This window comes from Dipodomys spectabilis, unplaced genomic scaffold (genome assembly GCF_019054845.1).
Source record: "Dipodomys spectabilis isolate Male_0828 unplaced genomic scaffold, ASM1905484v1 ptg000175l, whole genome shotgun sequence".
NCBI classification, from domain to species: Eukaryota; Metazoa; Chordata; class Mammalia; order Rodentia; family Heteromyidae; genus Dipodomys; species Dipodomys spectabilis.
The window spans coordinates 3,578,578-3,599,250 of NW_024870852.1; the positions used below are offsets into that span (position 1 = coordinate 3,578,578).

Consider the following 20,673-nt stretch of genomic DNA (forward strand, 5'->3'; position numbering starts at 1 on the left):
ACAACACATAGGATGTGGGGAGCCATGAGCCCTGTCAAGACTCTTCCAGATTTTAGCTTAATAAAAAGTCAGAGAAGCTCATACAAAGTCTCATCTACTTTATGTTCTTCCTCTTCCTCTTCCTCCTCCTCCTCCTCCTCCTCCCATCCTCTTCCCTACCTTCTCCTCTTTCCTTCCCCTTCTCCTCTTCCCTCCTCTTCCCTTCTCTTCTCTCTGTCCCCACCCTCTTTTGTACTGGTGTTGGGGCTTAAACTAAGGACTTGGTTGCTGTCTCTGAGCTTCTTTTATGCTCGAGGCTAGCTCTCTACCACTGGAACCACAGCTCAGCTTCCAGATTTCTTTTTCTTTTCTTTCTTTCTTTTTTTTTTGCAGGGGTGGGGGAACAGGTGTAGTTTATTGGAGATAAGATACTCAGGGACTTTCTTGATCTCACTGGCTTCAAACCACATTCCTCAGATTTCAGCCTCCCAACTAGCTAAGATTACAGGCATGAACCACCCTACTCTCTATTTTATTTCTGTCTTTCTACTTCTAATAATTCTATGGTCGAAGGGGGAGACTTTCTGTTTCCTTATGACTAATCCTGAGATCAACCATCTGGTTTCTGGGTTAAAAGAAGCTAAGGAATTTGGAGAAATTCTTTCCTGTCTTAAAATCCTATTTTTCACAAGATTTCTGTATCATTAATGAGTATAGATTCTCTTAGAAGCCCTAACCTTTCATTTACCTAAGCTGTGACTTGGCCTTGGGAGTAAAAAATTCTACAATTTAAGATGGAAAGAAAATATCTGAGTTTATTATGTGCAAAAACCTTTCTCTAGACCATGAGGCAGAGTGGATCCTAATGACGGAATTAGAATTGGCAGACTGCAAGTATTCATCATTAATCTATCAAATACCAAAAGAAAACCATCTAAAATTTAATCAGTCTTTACAGGAACCTCTTTTCTGTATTGTTCTCGATAATTCCTCATTAAGATATTTGTTTTATCCTCAAATATTCTTTCATCAGATAAACAACCCAGCCAACAATTAGGGTAAGTCAAATGCATTCTTTTTTTTTTCTCTTTGTTCCTGGAAACCATTGTGTTTAATACATGACAAACTGAACTGAAGTATAAATTATAAATACTCATTCCCAATTGGATTTTTCCCTCTGATTCCCTATATTATCTCTATTACTTGCCTAGAATTCTGCTTCCCTTTACGTCTGAACTTCCAGAAGTGCATTCAACAACTGTCTCCCGTTCCTTGTCTCCTGTGCATCCCACCTTTACGTAGCCCCATGTTTGTTGATCTCTTATGAATACTGAGGCTGTTAATAACTCCTGGTTACCATGGCTTAAGGACGCTTTTCTCTACCACTTCAGTGGTTGTTACAGTTTGAATGCATTCCCCTCCTTCTTAATGCAGCATTGTTGAGAGATGGACCAGTGAGAAGAGGATACATTAATGGATCAATAGGTTAATTTAGTTGTTTTGTTATAAAAAGTGATCTCTTTCTGACACACTTGTTCTGTTTTGCCATGTAGATGCATCAAGAAGGTGTTCACATTCTTAGACTAGTGCCACATTCTTAGACTTAACAGGCTCTAAACTGAGTCAAACAAACATCTGGTCTTCATGAATAACTCAGTCTCAGTCTCAGGTAACAGTTTTTGGGGGAGAGGGTCCTTGGCTTGAACTCAGGGCCTGGGTGAGCTTCGTTTTATTAAAGGCTAGCACTGGATCACTTGAGCCACAGGTTTGGTAATTCATTGAAGATAAGACTCCTAGATTTTCCTGTCTGGGCTGGCTTTGAACTGTGATCCTCAGCTCTCAGCCTCCTGAGTAGCTAGGATTACAGGTGTGAGCTACTAGTGTCAGCTTCAGGTAGCTTTTTGTAACTGTAGGAAACAGACAGACAGAGTAAGGAACTTTAGACCCTGTCTACCATCTCCTTTACATCAACACACTGGGTTTTGCTCTTGGCTTTCTTCACTTTTGATATTTCTCCTACCCTTTAAGTTGCCCTTTGCTGCTCCTTGCTATTTCCCCTTTACCAGACCATTTTTCAGATTAAAAACTGTCCTTAACTATGTTCTGGGATTCTTCCTTTTTTCTCAAAATATGTCAAAGATTTTACCCATTCCTGTGCTTAAATTCAAGTAGATTCCTGATGCTCAAAGATTTGTACATATAAGTTTCACTTGGAGAAAGTGGAAAACTTTAAATCATGTGACTTTTTCTATTTGAGTTCCTTCTTCAACAGTCACTTTCATAAAAACCTCCTAAAATGTTATAGAGATAAAAAGAAATCACAAATGAACAAGACTTTAGTCCGAACAGCAGAAGTATTGTGAATATTGGCAGAAAACATCCAGGGCAGAAAACTACATTTATTCTCTATGTGTTCATGGACGAGTCACTTCAGCTTCCTGAACCTCAAATTTTAGAATCTGGAAGTGTGATTTAAATGTAGTTTTAGGAAGAAGTTGAATGTTGATTTAATCAAAGTCTGAATAAATGATTATTCATTTGGAGAAAGTATAACAGGGCAATATTGAAGTGAAATATTTCCTATGCAAAATAAAATTTAATCCTACACTGTCATTTGTCCCAAGAATCTGTTCTATTGCACTTGTTGCTCAATAAAATTTTTGGAAAATGACAAAGTATCACTTATAAAACCATCCAGACCCATGTTAGCTTGGTATAAACTGTGGGCTGAGATTAGCAATGGGAAGGCTATTGAATTATAGCTGAGGCAATTTTCAAGTAGAAGACATTGCTAAATGCATTCGAGAAAAACATTGTCAGTGCCAAGCTTATATTTTAAGAAACTTTTCTGTGTTCCCAAAATTTTTAAAACAGGGTCCAGATAGTTTAAAAGTAGACAAGGATGGAAACCTCTCTGCAGTACAAAAATGGAAAAGAACATGTTAAGCATATTAAAAGTCTTGAGTTCAAAGCTGAGTAGCACTAAAAAAAAAAGGCAGCAGAAAGTTATGTTTTTAAAGGAGAGTTTGTTGTGAATATGATGTTTCCTTCTGAAGCTCATGATGGAACATTTCAATCTCCATTTTGAGATATTCAGAAGTAGAATAAGATGGGATATTAAGAAATATTAGGACTCTGTCTTAATGAATAATTTATTCATGTGGTTAATGGATTAACAGTTACTTTGAAAATAAGTTTGCTATACAACTCTGTTCCCTGTCTGTCATCAAGTGATACTGGTGCCATTTTGAGACTCTACTAGCTATAAAGCAGCAAAATATGTAGCCTCAGACAAGAAGCATAAGCCAAAACAAATGTCTTTTTTTAAAAATAACTTACAGAGTCTGTAGTATTTCATTATTAGTGTGCCTGTGGTTCATTCCTGTAATCCTAGCTACTCAGGAGGATGAACTTCGAGACTTGTGTTTTAAAGCCAGCCCAGGCAGAAAGTCTATCAGATACTTATCTCCCATTAACCAACAAAAAGCTAGAAGTGGAGCTGTGGTTCAAGTAGTAGAGTTCCAGCCTTGAGTGTTAAAGGTAAGGGACAGTGCCCACGCCTTGAGTTAAAGTCCCAGTACTGGCAGAAAGAAACAAACATACAAAAAGAAAAATCAGCAAAAGAAACCCTATTAATTGTGGGAAACCCTTGTGTCAGAACACAGTTACGTTGTGCCAGGAATGTGATGGCAGTTTCACATGGGGATCTCCCTCCTTAAAAGAAAGGAAAATACACTGTTGATGGGAATATAAACAGGTTCATCTACTCTGGAAATCAGTATGGAGGTTCCTCAAAAGTCTAAACATAGGTCCTCCTATTATCCAGCAATCCCATTCCTGGGTATTTACCCAATGATCACAAACAAGGCCCCACTAACGCTACCAGCACTATGTTCATTGCAGCATTATTTATCATAGCTAAGATATAGAACCAACCCAGATGCCCTCAGTAGATGAATGGATTATGAAAATGTGATATATATGTGTGTGTATATATAGATATATACACGCACACACACACACACACACACACACACACACACACACACACACACACAATGGAATTCCATGCTTCCATCAGAAAGAATGAGATCAACCTATTTGTAAGGAAATGGAGATATTTGGAAAAAATCATATTAAGTGAAGTAAGGCAGATCCAATGAAACATAATCTCCATAGTTTTCCTCATTTGTAAAAATTAGTATATGTCTAAGGATCACAATAGCTCAATAGCCATGTACATATGACCATATACAATGAAGCTTATCAAAATGAACATCAAGATATGGAAACAAGAGGGTTTTTAAAAAATGTGGGTAAAGTTATTTCTTTTTTCTTTCATTTTCCCTCCTTGACTTATCCCCTGTTGTCACTGTTTTTAATTTTGGTAACTTGTCTCTTGTATATACATTTATCTGATGAAGGGAAGGGAAGAGGAATAATAAAATTATGAGAAAAAGGACAAAGAATGAACAAATGCAACAGTGATACTCACAAGATACTATATTGGAAATGAACTTTACAACTTGGGGGAAAGGAGTCGGGGGGAAGAAAAGTTGGAGAAAATGAGGGAGAGGGTAACACTGTTTGACAAGAAATGTATTCATTACCTTATGTATATAACTGTAACCCCTCTGTATATCACCTTTACAACAAAATAAAATTAAAGTTAAAAAAGGAAAAGAAAAAAATGCGCATTTTGTAAAATCTGGCAATTTTCTCCATATAAACATTCATATCATAGCCAATCCCAATCTACAAAAGTGATAACCTTCAATAAGGATCAATAAGTGATGACTATTTGTATTTAATAAGTGACTCACAATATTACAAAATGACAAAAGTGGCTCTTGTAAGCTAATATGACTACTTCTCGTTCACCACTGAAGCTCAAAGAACAAAAGAAAATTAATATTTGCTTAATCGATATTTAATGATATTTGAGGTCTGAGAGGTTGATATTTCAGTTTAGGTGTTTGTGATACTTGTTAGTATTCTAGAATGCTATGTTACCTGTGAAAAGCAGTGATTAAAAGCATTCAATGTTAGAGATATATTTGTGGGATATATATATATATATATATGTATATATTTCCTTTCTTAAGAAAAGAAACTTATGGAGAAGATATGTGTCTATTACACAAATGTGTGTCATGAACTGAATTGTGTCTTCTGCAATTTACATATTGAAGTCTACCTTCTGAAGTGACTGTCTTTGGAAATGAAGAGGAAAGTTTCCCTCTTCTCTTTGCATGAATGCACAGAAGAAAGGCCATGTGACAACACAGCTAGAAGGTACCACCCCCTGCAAATCTGGAAGAGAGGCCTCACCAGAAACTATTCTTGCAGGTACTTTGATCTTAGATTTTTCAGCTGTATAATGATGAGGGTATACTGTCTGTTGGTTAAGCCTCCTAGTCTGACAGAGTGCTGTGAAAGTCTGGACAAATTAATACCCTATGGAATTACAATTCTGTAATAGGACATGAATCTCAGGCTCATTCCTAAGGCCAACCAAGAATCCCTTCCTTTTGCTTCCTCTGCCTAAGGGATTGCTACTCAGCCCTGTGGTTCTCAACTCAAGTATTGCCTCTCTATGGTTTTCCCAGTGTTTTGTCTCAATGCAAGTTCTTCATAGAAAGGTGGCCTACATATTACGAATTAAGATGAACAACGTGGCTGCTTTAAGTAAAAGGAAAGTTAAATCAAAACAAAAGAAAAATTAAATGTGGATGAAGAAGTTCACTTGTTGTGTGAAAACAACAAGAATTCTGTTGGAATTACTTTAAGAAGAGGGAATGCAGTGGGCGAGAATGATAGGGTGAGATTGATCAGGATATATTGTGAGAGTGTCAAAATGGACTTTTCCTTATACAAAAAGTATGTTAATTTAAAAAAGAGATTATTAAAAATATATTTAAGCCAGGTGTTAGTGGCTCACACCTCACACCTATAATCCTAGCTACACAGGAGGCTGAGATCTGAAGATCACACTTTGAAGCCAGCCAGAGCAGAGAAGTCCATGAGTATCTTCAGTTAAACACTGGGAAAAAAAGAGCCAGAAATGGAGCTGTGTTCAAATAACTATATAGTAATCTAATATAATATATATGGAAAAGTGAAGTAAAAACTCAGTTCTCCTTTGTATTAGTCAGAGTTCAAGGAATTTTCATCTATGGTTAATGGCTTCTGAATAGACCACTTTAACACAAATCTTCCATTGCTGCAGAAAACCCTGTTGAACAATGCTATGGTACTGGACAATGATCTGCTTGAAGCAAGGTTCTCAGTGAATCACTTGAAGAAGTAAGGCGGGTGCATCTTTCTTTTTCCTTGGCCGCTACCTCAGTCAGTGCTTGTTACATAGTTTGCATTCAGTAACTACCAGTTGAATGAATACAAGAAGACAAAGAGCACTGTTCGCTCAACTGTAGTCGTGTAAAGTATTCCCAGTTCCAAAGGCCAGAGCAAGAAGCACATATCTATATATAAATGTATTTTAATTATAGACAAGCAAAAAGCTAAAGTTGGGTAATTTTCATTTTATACAGGAAAAGAACACTCCCATGTGTCTTTAAGGTATAATTATAGAATTCAACTCGCAAGTGTTAATATAGCCATGTATAGTTGTTAATGCAGAAGTACTCTATTGATTCTAATTTATTTTTTGTAGGCCATCTCGGCTTCATTGTTTTATAAGTGACCTTATGGACTCATTAAATCGTTCAGCATGATATTTATGCATCTCTCTTTAATGAGTCCTCCAACACCTTGGATTCTCTGAACTTCATATTTATTATTTTAGTAGCAAACTTCTTATTTTAATTAATCACATCCTTCACAGACTCAAATGAGATCATAAAATAGTAACCTAGTTGTATACAACCTTCTGTTGGTAGACAGCTTCTTCTTCTTCATATTTAAAGATCTTGAAAGGCATATACAACCACCCTTGTGAATCTATTAAAGTATTCAGATATTCTCAGTCTTGGTAAACTTTATTCTTGTTTAAATCTTTCGAAGGTTAGCCCAAAGCACTTTCTGTGAGTCCAACAGCAGAGAAAGCGCAGGACAGGGTCATTTGTCACCTGCTCTGGAGAGCGGGATGCTCCTTCCTGAGCTGTGACTGAGTCAAATACAATTGAAAAGGAAATATTTCTCTTTCAGGATGTTTCTTTAGATCTTAGTATCCTCAGGGGTAAACATAGGTCCTAGTAAATATAACTTGAACAAATAAATAAAATCCAAATGAAGGACAATTGCTTAACAAATAAAAATTGGCCTGTGGCAACATCTCATGTGTACTCTAAGCCCCCCTTTTTTTAGATAATTTAGAAGCAAGCCAACTTAGCAAGAATATAGGTGTAGTAATGGGAGAAGAAATCCACCAAGGAGAGAAGATGGGGTAAAAAGATCTTAAGCATATACAATTTCTGGTTAGAACTCAACAGCTAAGTATAGGCTCAATGGCAAGTGAGTTAAGAAACAGGAAGGCAGAGGGATGGATGGAGGGAAGAATGGATGGAGGGAGGAATGGATAAAGGGAGGGAAGGAGGGAAACGAAGAAGGAGGAACGAAAGGAAGGAGGGGAGGAAGGGAGGGAAGGAGGCACAGAGCTCACTAACTCCTTGGAACTTTAGTTTCCTCAAGTATACAATAATGAGAAAAAGAAGATAGTAACATGATGTGCATTGAAGATGTCTGATAATGTAGTAGATATTCATTCAGTAAGTGATAATTGGAATTGTTTTCTGTTTTTTGGGTTTTTTTTTTTGGGGGGGGGGGGTCCGGTTGTGGGGCCTGAACTCTGGGCCTGGGCGCTGTCCCTCAGCTCTTCAGCTCAAGGCTTGAGCTCTACCAGTTGAGCCACAGCGCCACTTCTGGCTTTTTTTCTTTTTGCTTATGTGGTGCTGGGGAATCAAACCCAAGGCCTCATGCATGCAAGGCAAGCGCTTTACCACTGAGCCACCTTCCCAGTCCCTGGAATTGTTTTTTAAATCACCTTCATTAGGAAATAAATGTAATGCCCTTCAGTAGTCTTAAACTGACTCTTAGTATTTTAGAGCATGTAGGGATAGTGTTTTCTTTGTGTGTGTGTGTGTGTGTGTGTGTGTGTGTGTGAGTGTGTGTGTGTGTGTGAGAGAGAGAGAGAGAGTGAGAGAGAGCGCTCTATTGAAAATGGCATTATGAATAAAGAAAGTGCTTAAATACTTTTCACAGATTTATAGTTTTCCAATGCGGTCATCTATATTTTTAGAACTTGGTCATTCTACAATTCTTTATCTCAAGACTCACTGACACACAAAATGAGCAATCATCATTTTTTTATTGTTTGTTTTAAATCTCGCTTAGCAGTGGTGATTTATGGTTATTGAAATAGAACTTATTAGGATTAAAAGTCTGACTCATCTGTTCAGCTTCATCTATTAATCTCTAGCTAATACCAAAGAACAGATGGTTCAGCCAGTAACAAAAGTCTGAACTTACAAATTAAAAAAAATGGAATTTGAAGCACTTGTGGAGCATTTTTGGACTCAGCCTTCTACAGCAATAACAAATTATTTTCAGCATCTGTGTGATAGCTGTATGTCTTGTTACTTTTAATCCTTTCACTTTGTTTTCAGTTATGGCGAATAAATGGAAACATTTGGGGGAGAAAAATAAAACCAAGCAAGGAACATTTCGTAAATATTAAAATGTATTCAAAACTTCACTTTCCATATAAAGCTATAAAAGAAACGTTTGTTCTTTTTCAAATAAAAAATACTATAATTAGAATTAGTTTTCTGTTTCAGCAATGAAATCTTTTTTTCCCCAAAACTGTGAGGTTGGTTTATTTATATGTCACCTTTTGTACATGGAAAGCCAAGGGGACCAAACAAACTAAGAATGCTATTAAAGAATTTATGTAGAAGTCTAGGTATTGTGGGAATATTTGTATCTTTTTAAAAATAAATATTCTTGCTAAGCAGGAAGCTCAATTGACATTCTGAAGGGAATACAAGTTGTGAACCTGGCTATCACCAGCAATAAAATCCAGGAATGAAAATGTATCATTTATGGTTGCTAAACATTTGATTGAAAACAATACCCAAGTTCTGTTTTTAGCTCTGCTGTCATTTCTATCCTCAGCAAACCATATACTCTGCTTATGTATAAAATATTACAAAATGGCTCTCAAAATTACCAGGCAGTAACAGCAAGTGTGACAAGAAAATCCTAGATGCTCCTAATTGATGACTTGAGAGATAGTCTTAACATTCATATGTAAAAGGAAGAAGGTATTTTCAAGGTTTTGCTGATAGCTGCCTGTAGAATCTGAAAATCAATATTACATGGCCCTGTCTCTTCAACTTAGAAATATGAGCTTTAGCTTTATCATACGGTTACATGGGAAGGGTGGGGAGAACTGTCATTGCTAAGAAGGACAGAGAATTCGTGGCCAGGTTCCCCTCTCTTTCTCTCTCTGTCTCTCTCTCTGCCTCTGTCTCTGTCTCTCTCTGTGTGTCTTCCTCTTTATCTCTCTCTGGTTATAATCAAGAGAAAAAAAGGTCACGAGCCAAGCTTGTCCTTAGATAAGATGTAAATTCAAATATAATGAATTGCCATAATAGTAGCTTAAAGCTTCTGCATTTTCCAGCTGGGATGTAGGAATGTAGTAGAACCTTGCTAGGCAGAATGTGGTCCCTGAAAATATGGTGGCATCTGGTTGCTATTATTGGGGAGTTAATTAAAGGAAGATACCCAGGCCCCATTCTGCCTCTTGGGTAGGATCTGCAATTCAATGGGATAGGAATACTGCAATAGTTCATAGGCCCATGGAGGTTTGCAAAGACTCTGAGCCATGGGGAAATTTGTAAAGCCATTTCTTCACCATTTATTTTTTTGACATGTTTCTAACCTGCATTACTTCACAGATAAAAAAAATACAGATAAAAATAGAGCATCACTATCAAACGCTGCTCATATTATCTCAAAATAGAACTTAGCTACTTAAGGTAATTATTTTTGTTTTGTTTAACAACATTTTTCAAAATTTTAACTAACAGTGTGTGGCAATAATGATATGTACTTATGAGGTATAGCATATTTCAGTGCTTAGACATGACTATTAAGATCAGACCAGCATAATTAGCATGTCCATCACTTCAAATATTGATCATTTCTTTGTCTTATGGACACTCAAAATCCTCTCAACTAGTAATTTTGTAAGTTTATTTTGTAACGTACAATTACATGTTCTTAACAGTAATTAGTTTCCATTGCTATTAAAAGTTTGCTTTAAGAAATAATAATCAGGGCTGGGAAGATGGCTCAGTGGTAGAGCGCTTGCCTTGCATGCCTGAGGCCCTGGGTTCAATTCCTCAGCACCACATAAGCAAAAAGAAAAAAGCCGAAGTGGCGCTGTGGCTCAAGTGGTAGAGCGCTAGCCTTGAGCTGAAGAGCTGAGGGACAGCGCCCAGGCCCAGAGTTCAGGGCCCACGACCGGACCCAAAAAAAAAAAAAAAAGAAATAATAATCACAATGAACCTTAGAACTTTAGGGGGAGGAGTGATGGAAATGGGGGAGGGAAGGGATATTGGGAGAACACCAAAGGAAGGGGAAACAATGCTTGACAAGAAATGCACTCATGTTACTCATGTAACTGTACATGTTACTCATGTAACTGTAACCCCGCTGTCCAGCATCTTTACAATTAAAAAAAATAATTTTTTCCTCTTAGAAATGTATACCCTTTAGAATAGCACAGGCTAATTTTCTTATTAAAGAACTACAACAGATTTCCTTAGGCAACTTAAAATCTGGGCTTCAAAGTTTTTATTTCAATTAATTAAATAATTCTTTAATTAATCCCAGTCCTAAGGCTTGAACTCAGGGCCTGGGTACTATCCCTTAGATTTCTCCTTCAAGGCTGGTGTTCTACCACTTGAGCCACAGCTCCAATTTTGACCTGCTATTGGTTAATTGGAGGTGAGAGTCTCATGGACTTTCCTCGATCCTCAGATTGCAGCCTCCTAGGTAGTCAGGATTATTATAGGCATGGCCATGGCTAAAAGTCTTATGTCCAGTTTAACATTCTTTCAAGCTGCAGTTTGCTCCAATCAATAGTACCTGGCCTAAGCATTCCAACTGTTACTTCTATAGAAACCAAGGATTCGAGCTGTTCCTTTAACTCAAAATGCCACCTGCAAATGAAATTAATTTTGCTGAACTTATAAAAGGACGGCTATGGTAAGTATAGCAGACTGGACTAAGAAGGCTCTCTGAGCGTTCATTTGATCCCTTTGAGTTTCGAGAGAATAGGATCATAGGAAAACAGTGCAGTAAGAGGTAGAATGGAATTTCTTTTTTCAAAAGTGAGAATAGTCAAAGTAGATGAAAGGAACACGAAGCTGAACAAGGAACCTACTTTTTCAAATAGTGAAATCAAAAGAAGAAAGAGGAAGACAATGATATGGAAGAGTGGAAGTTACGTTAGGAAGAGAGCTCAAAGAAGAAGAAATGAGGACAGGAGAAAAGCTGGAAAGTCAGGAGCAAACATCATGGGTGTGGCTGGGAACACAACAATCTTTAGAAAGGGGAGGATGGAGACCAAAGGATGCTTGGAGCTGGATGGCTACATACCACCCTTCTCTCAAAAGCGACCCCTCCCATCCAGTCCTACCTGGCCGGAAGGACGGTGGTCACCACTTGAGAGCTTGAGGGTTGGGGGGAGTAAAGTTGGGGGGGATAGAGGGATCCTCATGGCAACTTTCCGACAGGGATGAGGAGGAACCTTCCCCCTGTGTGGAAAAAAGGGAGGCTGTCATTTGTATGGCAAGGAAATGGCTTTCTTAGTCACCTGCTGTTTCAAGTTGTTTGTCTGGACAGTCTCTTGGTGTGCTTTGGAGAATAGAAATTTAGCACTCCCAAATCTCTTTGGTAGATCTATCCCCAACCTCGTGTGCTGGAGCCTACCACAAAGGCAGCGAGACTGATAGTTACATTCTCCTTGGGGTTTCCCTCATCCTCTCTAGGGATGGTATGTCAAGTATGATCGCAACTATTCATGTTGGAAAACTTTCCACAAAAATCCCATTACTATCAAGAAAGCTGAGATAGATAAAATGACACAGAATGATTGACAGCTTTTGTGCAGTTGAACAAGGCATCTCAATGAATGCAGCCTTACTGGCAGAAAGGAAGAAAGGAAGAAAGGAAGGAAGGAAGGAAGGAAGGAAGGGAGAAAGAAAGAAAGAAAGAAAGAAAGAAAGAAAGAAAGAAAGAAAGAAAGAAAGAAAGAAAGGGAAAGAAAGGAAGGAAGGAAGGAAGGAGGAAGGGAGGGAAGGATGGAGGGAGGGGGGAGGGAAGGAAAAAAGACAGAAAGGAAGAAAGAAAGATATGTTTTTCACAATGCAAAGATAATTTATCCTTTGCATCAATGATTCGTTTAAAGGTATTTATTGCTTCAGCAGCATATATAATGGCACCACACAGGGATAAGAAGAATCTATAAATTCATGAAGTGTTTTATGGTTTTTCTTTTTTTTAATCACCAAAGATATAGTGAACATGAAATATGTGCCAGGCATTGTTGTTGGGTGTCTGGAGCTCAAAAGTATCAAGGGCATGGAGAAAGTAGACAGTCTTGTGGAGATTGTAGCCCTAGTGCAGTTAATAGCTTAGTGGGGAAGGGTCATCACTGAATGACAACTTGAGAATAGAACTAGATGATTTAATAAAGGACGTGGTAATCGCTATGATAAGCAGATCCTAGAGCGAAGAAAAAGGAAAGGGGAGGAGGCAAGGGATGGGAGAAGGATGGATATGAGGTCGTACAGGAAGAGAGCTTTGAAAAACTTGGAAGATAGGAGAGGGTTAATCAAGCAGACATTTGTGAGACTGGCCTGGATTATTGGGGCTAAACCAGGAAATCATCCTGAGCTTCTTAAAAGCAGTAGTGATGAGGAAAACAAGAGGCAATACAGAAAAAGGGGGTCATGTTGGATCCTGTAGGCATTTATTCTGAAGGAACAAAGGCACCACCAAGAGTCTTGAGTATAGGAAAAAATCTGATTTAGAGGATGACTGGCTGTTGGGTAAGGAGTAGACCAAGTGATACACAACAGCAGGAAAACCATTTAGAAGGCCATTTGATAAATTCAGGCAAGAGTTGAAGGTGGTTCTGGCTTCAGTACTTTCTCAGAGTTCCTAAGAGGTCTTAACTACTTTAGGACACATCTCAAGTCCTAAGGATTTTTTTTTATTCCAACTAAAACAAAGACACAGCAATAAATTTAAAAGTTATAGCAGATCAATGGGTATTTCTCAAACCTAAAGATTTATTGTTTTTCTTTGCTTTCTTTTCTGAATGTACGTTTCAAAAAAAAAAGGAAATAAACCCTTTCAATCAAAGATAAAAGATGATGTATTTTCTAGTCTTCCATAAACTGTAACCATGAGGCATGCTCTCTCTGGACACAGATATCTCATAAATCAGCAATAATTACTGGGAGCAAACCCACTTTGGCATCACAATGGTTAAATTACTTAAGCTCCCCTGCTGTTGTGTAAATTTGTATGAGTGAGTGAGTATGTGTGTGTGACCCTGGATATATGGGTGTGCCCATGTTTATGTTATTTTGAAATGTGAAAATATTAGTTGAACCTTGGTTTTCAGTTAGAAATTCAAAGACCTCTTTTTTAAATTCTAAGATTCAACAATTGATCATAATAAATACAGAAGGCTTAGGCCAATTAGCTTTTGTTGACAGAAAATTTTATCCACAGGACTCCAAGTGCTTGGTTTGTGACACTAATTCAGCCTGAGGTGTAATAAATGGAAAACAGAGGACTTCACTCTTGTTGCTAGCAAAAATTTCCCTGATTTGAACAAAAATTCTCTTCAGTGTCTTCTTAGCCCAGGGTTCCTGAGTTGGCCCTTTTCTAGCAATCATCAAGTATTTCAAAGTACCTAACATACTTCCTCAAATATTTCTGTTGGTCAGAGTTTGGCAAGCCTTTTCCTTGAAATGTGGAAAGTTTTGGATACAATCAAGTAATAGTTTCCAGACATCAATTCAATTTTTATATTTTTTGCTTTGTTTTGAAATGTATTTGGAGTGTGTATGTGTGTGTGTGTGTGTGTGTGTGTGTGTGTGTGTGTCTGTGTGTGTGTGTGTGTTTGCGAGTTTTCACTATCCTGTTTATATTTCAGAAGAGTTTAGGAAAAATAAACACTAGAGTTATAGTGGGAATGAAAAGGATAATTAATAATAGAAAAGTTCATGCAGAATAGGCACAATTGCAGACATAGAGAAGTAGAAATCGAAATAAGCCCCCAAAGATTTCTTTCTTCTGTGTTTGTACAGATGTTTTTGTGTTCAGTGAATGGGAAATAATACCAATGATATCAAAGCTATTTCTGATTTAAATTCAACAGCTGCTGAGATGACTTGAGACCCTACTAACACATGCATCCCTACTCTAGCAAGTGGACAGAATTCTCCTTCAATCCTGGTCCTTTCATCCTATATATCTACCATCCTATATATCTATCATCCTTGGGAATAAAAAACATAAAAGAGGAAGGGAAAGAAAATTGATTATATTTCAAACTCAGTTGACATCTAGGAGGAAAGAGATAACAAAAATCCATGAAGTACCCACCAAGAAAGGACTAGGCACACCTCTCCACTTTCAGCCCTAGAGATGATTTGCATGTTTCTGCTAAAATCCTGTAATCTAATTGTTAGAGAGAAATTGAATGTTATTTATTTATATATTTATCAGTCATTGGGCTCAAACTCTGGGCCTGAGCGCTGTCCCTCAGCTCTTCAGCTCAAGACTAGTGCCTTACCTCTTGAGCCAATGCCACTTCGGCTTTTTCTGTTTAAGTGGTAGTGAGGAATGCAACCCAGGGCTTCATGCATGTGAGGCAAGCACTCTACCACCGAGCCACCTTCCCAGCCCTGAATGTTCTTTTAAAAAATTTAAAATTTTCCAATATTGATATGAGTATATTGATTTTATAAATATACTTACTTAGCTTAGCAGAACTACATTTCCCAAATTTCCCTTTTCGTTCCAGTGGGTTCCATGGAGAGTTACAGGATTCATGAAGAGATGTGGTAGCATATGTGAAGCTGTTCTGATTTTGGGGCTGTATGTGCATGAGTTCGTATGTGCATGAGTTCGTATGTGCTTGTACGTGTGCGTGCGTGTGTGTGTGTGTTCATTTGATTTCATCACAAAAGACTCAGTTTATGCAGGCTACCCCAATCATCAAACCTCCTTGTTAATTTTCCCTTCCAGAATTCCACATGCTCTGGTACAGAATTGGATGGGGAAACAGCCTTAAACAACTGCAGAAGCCAGCCCTACAGCAACTGCAGAAGGCAATTTCTTATCATCTATACCCAATCGGGCTATGATTTTGTAAAAATCTTGACTGCTATTCATATTAACTAATTTTGAATTGTTTTTTCCATGCTAGGGCTTAAACTCAGGGCCTGTACCCTCTCCTGAGTCTCTTTGTGCTCAAGGCTAGCACCCTACCACTTGAGCCACAGCACCACTTCCAGCTTTGTCTGAGTAGTTTATTGGAGATAAGAGTCTCACAGACTTTGCTGCCTGGGTTGGCCTTGAACCATGCTCCTCAGATCTCAGCCACCTGAGTAGAAAGTATTTACAGGCATCAACCACTGGTAGCTGGCTGAACTTTAAAAAATAATTTTCAAAAGATAGATTTTGTATTAAAATTTTGTTCTTCAAAGACCCTAAGAACTACAAAGCTTGAGGAAAGGTCTGGCTCAAATGAAAGGAGTATCGAACACAGACACATAACAAGCAAGGAAGCTGGTTTTGTATTGATGCACTTTTGCTGAAAAAAATTAATTCATTGTTGACACGTTCACCTTAATGAATGACTAATCAACATCCAAAATCATGGCTTGTACAGAGTAAGTGTTCTTACTGAAAAATTTCCCTATAACAAGATAGGGCATAAAGACCGTAGAGTAAAACATAAAATAAAATGAATCAAAATACCAAATAGAACTTCCAGAAGACTGCCTGAACTTTAAAACTGAGGCTACATATGGAACAGCAGTGTAAGCAAAGAATCAGTGCCTTAGGAAAAAAGCCAGAAAACCATTATCTACAGGACAACACAGGGAGACAAAATGGTGGGCGATACAGAAGAGTTAAGATAGGGAAGATAGAATTGCAGGTCTATTTAATTTTATAAGCAAATGTATGTGCATAGATCTAGACCTATATAAGATGTATAGCTCATTCTCTGGATGCATGTATATACATGTACATACTCATACATACACACATTCTTATAAAGGAATGGAAAAAATAGATGTCATTATTTGTTGAAATGATACCTGAGAGAATTTTTTTTCAAACTGATTAAAGGTATATGTTCAGCCACATCAAACGCAGATACACTATTGAAATACTCCATAAAATGTAAGACAAGACTTCTAAGTACAGCCAAAGGATAAAAATACAAATTTTTGCCAAGAGAATTATAATACAAACTAGGATGATAGAAGCTAGTGGACAGTATAGTTTTATCTTCGGTATGTTAAAAGAGAATAATTGTCAACATAAAATTCTTCATCCCTCCATAATTTGAAGAAAATGTGAATTCTTGTCAACATTATAAAATAAGGACATTTTTGTACAGAAACAAATGTGCAAATCCTATAGAATTCACTGCCATCTCTGTGAAAGAAACATCTAGAGAAAAGCAAACTGATAACTATTCTCACATAATTTAAGATAGAGAAAGAATGTCCAGCAAAGAAGACGGAGAACAGGTAAACAAATCTACCTGAAAATTGATCATATAACTGATCAAAATTATCTATTAAGTGAAAATAGCAAATTTTAAATATCTACACGAGTAAATTAAATTTTAAAAATAAGTTGAGATTGTTGAAATGGAATTAAACTATCCCACAAGAACAGTAAACATGTCTCAAGTTTTATATTCACATTTTCTCTCTGAGAAGGCAATTCTTTAAGTTGGCAAAAGATGAAATGTACTTTCATACAGAACTAACAACAAACATGCCATTGTATGTAACAATCAAGATTTGACAACTCATTCCCTTTTGCGGAGGGGAAGAATGAGGAAAGCAGTATCTGGCCTCTACAAAGTGGCATTAGTAGTGTCAGGGAAAATGTATTTCCCCATCAAATAGCAAAAGATTAGGGGCAGCACAAATACATGATTTAAGAAAAAATGTTTTACTTTAAATCTTTAAGTTAGTCTTTTCACCAGGAAACATTGGGAGTAATGCAGCCAACATTTAAGACTCAGTCCTGGAGTCTTGTCAGTATGTCTGACAAGACCAGCTTCACACAGAGGATGAGTTACTCTCACTGTTACAAAGATGTCAGAGGGAAAAAAATGAGGAAAATCCCGTGTGTGTGTGTGTGTGTGTGTGTGTGTGTGTGTGTGTGAGAGAGAGAGAGAGAGAGAGAGAGAGAGAGAGAGTAACAAAAAAGAACACCAGTAGCTACATGATGAAATGTTCTTTGGAAATAAAATTGAAATGCCCCAAAGCTCCCTGGAATTCTCTCTTGATGATGAGCTAAATTAAAGCAGAAAAACCTATGTCTTGGAAAGCATCAAAGACAAATTGTCAGAGAAAAAGTAAATTATACATTTATTGGCTGCTTTATGAGGTGAAGGAGGCAGTTCATTAAAAAGTCCCCTCAAAAGATGATTCATCTTGTAATGAGAGTCAGTAGCAGCAGAATGATCGATATGCATTGGAATATTCACAGCAAATACAGGCTAACACCTGATTAACAACGTTATAACATGCAGAAGGTCTTTTGCATAATGGACACATTTGTAGTTAGTTGAACCAGGGCCACAAAAGATGTGGTTCTGTGTACCAGCTATTGGGTTCTGGAATTCCTTCTAACACTTCTGTATATATAAAACTTTTTCTACTGGCTTTGTCAAACCTAAGGGAATTCCAAGGGAGCTATTTACATCACTGATTTGGAAGACTGGACAGTACCTGTGCAACCATTTTAAGAATTCTGCAGCTATAAGTTTCATAAAAAGATACACCCTAGCCCCAAATAGAAAATGCATAGGCCGAAGGACTGAGTCAAATATTTTCCTGCTAAGAAACAGGTGGACAGATATTTCTCCAGAGTTTAGAATACTACTGGAAAGGAATTGGGCATTCAGAAGGTGTGCTCATACCTTAATAAATTTTGTGGGATTTATGTGTAGCAATATGCTGCTTGATTTAATGTCAGACTGAGGCCCGAAATACTTAGCTATTATGCAAGTTGCCTAAGGATCACTCGCCTCAATTTTCTTCAATGTTCTGAAAAAGTCCATGCAAAAGGAATAGCTTATTGAATCTCTGTTTTGAATGGGGAGACATGAACTCTACATAAGAAATGAGTGTGGTGCATGTTGCAATATACTGTAATCTAAATAGCCTTTTCCACATTGGGCTGTGTGATCTGCTCCCCTAACAAATGCAGACAAAGGACTAAAGATGTAGGCCCAGTGTAGGTTTTGTTTTAGGCTGGTTTTGATGAGGTGCATTTTCCTGTGACCATCCTGTTGAAAGATGGCAAAAATGTTGGGAACTTGTGATGACTCAGACTGTGAGCTCATTGTTGAGTAGGGGTTTAGTAAAGTTGAACCTTGAATTAATCTTCCTAAGTATATTCTTCTGAATCTAGCCAGAAGAATTCCTCCCTGCCATGGAAGAACTGTTGGCATTTACCAATTGATTTTTCAAATTTCTTTTGTTAAAACAATTTTATATCTGTTTTTTTTTAAGGGCAAAATGTCATTGGTTTATTAACGGCTTAGAAAATTATGTAGATATGTCTGGAATGCAGACTTGCTCAAAATAGTAGCATCGGAAAAAAGAGTAATGCAAAAGGAACGTTCTCCCTCTTAAGGACAAGATTGAAGGCATCCATGTTTTGGAGTAAGTGGATGAAGAGAAAATAAATCATTATATTCAACAATATGGTGTAACAACTGAAGAATGGAAGAGTTGTGGTGCTACAAAGGATGCATTTTTACTGTAAGTAAAAGATTAGCCACAGATAGGCACCGGTGGCTCATGCCTATAATCGTAGCTACTAAGGAGGCTGAGATCTGAGGGTCACAGTTCTAAGCCAGCCCAGGCAGGAAAGTCCATGAGACTCTTATCTCCAATAAGCCACCAGGAAACCGGAAGCGGCATTGTGGCTCTAAGTGGTAAAGGGCTAGCCTTGAGCTGAAGAGCTCAGGGACAGTATCCAGGCCCAGAGTTCAAGCCCTTCGACCGACAGAAAAAAGAAAAAGAAAAAAAAGCCATTATCAGTTTCTAGTTAGAAAAGGATACCCCATCTGTTAAATTATTGAGGGAGAAGGTCTTCTACCCTCTCTGAAAGTAGTTTGGTTTGCTTTCTTCTCTCATACGAAGGTGGCCCACTGTAAGTTCTTCATTTTAAACTCAAGTTCTTCATGTAAAACTTAGTGATGGAATGCTCCATAAATTTCTAGATGTCATAAAACTACTCTGCCTTCTAATTGTTCTGAGTGAATGGGAATGAATTCAGTAAACCAGTTTTATAGGTATGATTGATTGGTTTCTTTGAGTTTTTTCTCTTTGTATTTTGTTTCAGCTCTTGTTAATTTTCTTCATATCTATACCATTTCAAAAACTATTCCAACACTGAATGTGAAGAGGGATTATTTCAAAGCCAGTGCTATTTGATTTCTAGTCTTACTGTTCTACTCTACTGTTCATTACTGCTCCTTGAATAATTTGGATCTTAAATGTCCCTCCTAGGCCCGTGAATTAAAGTCTTTGTCTCCAGCAGGAGACACTAGTGGGTATATAGTAGAATTGAAGCTCTGGGAGATGGGCATAATAGGAGGAAATTAGGAGCATGCTCTGGAAGGAGCGAGTAGGACTTTTGTCTCTTCTTTGTGTCTGCTTCTTAGCTGCCATGTATCTTCCACCAGGTACACCTGTCACGATGCACTGTGCCACCACAGGCCCAAAAGCCAAAGGACAAACAGCCATGGATTGATACGTGAGTCAAAATAAACCTCTCTTTCTTTTTAAGGTGATTACCTCAAGTTATTTTATCACAGCGTGGAAAGCTAACACACACACACACACACACACACACACACACACACACGCACGCACAGACACACACACATATATTCTTCCTTGCTACTGTTGCCTTTGACATGATCTGACAAGAATAGCAGATATTTTTTATTTCATTGTTAAAGTCATACTACCAATCTTTAATTAATGCCTTAGTCTGACATGGGACCAACATTTTTCAAGTCCACCTACAACAAAGTGGATATAAGAATAACTTCCTGGATGAAAAGTGAAGGGAAATTCATCCTGAGACTTACTTACAGTTTTTTAAAAAAATGGAGACAACTACTGAAAATGCATAGAAACAATTTAGGTCTTTTTCTGAGGAGCGAAGACAAATTAAATATGTGTTGTAATTGCTGTAAATTGCTGTAAATAAGGCTGTAGCACAAACTGTTGATTCCCTATCTAGTTCTTACGTAGTCTCTATATTTGATGGTAAAGCATAAATTTTATTGGGGCACACGGCAGCCATGGAACTGAGGAGAAGATAAACCCTCTTTGTGAATGCATCTTAATCACTGTAAGCCTGAAAATCACATTC

The 20,673-nt window shown here is 37.6% G+C and overlaps 1 protein-coding gene across 2 annotated transcripts in view; it reads right to left on the bottom strand.

The window, feature by feature from the left end:
• Positions 1–20,673, bottom strand: part of Plcb1 (phospholipase C beta 1) — a 631,005-nt gene that overhangs the window by 60,732 nt on the left and 549,600 nt on the right. Inside the window, exon 32 of one of the 2 annotated variants that reach the window (XM_042694513.1) lies at positions 11,645–11,762. The exons of the other annotated variant lie outside the window; for it this stretch is intronic. Within the exon in view, the coding sequence (XP_042550447.1) occupies positions 11,664–11,762 (99 nt within the window). The 3' untranslated portion in view covers positions 11,645–11,663. The remainder of the gene's footprint in view (positions 1–11,644; positions 11,763–20,673) is intronic. 2 annotated transcript variants of the gene reach the window in all.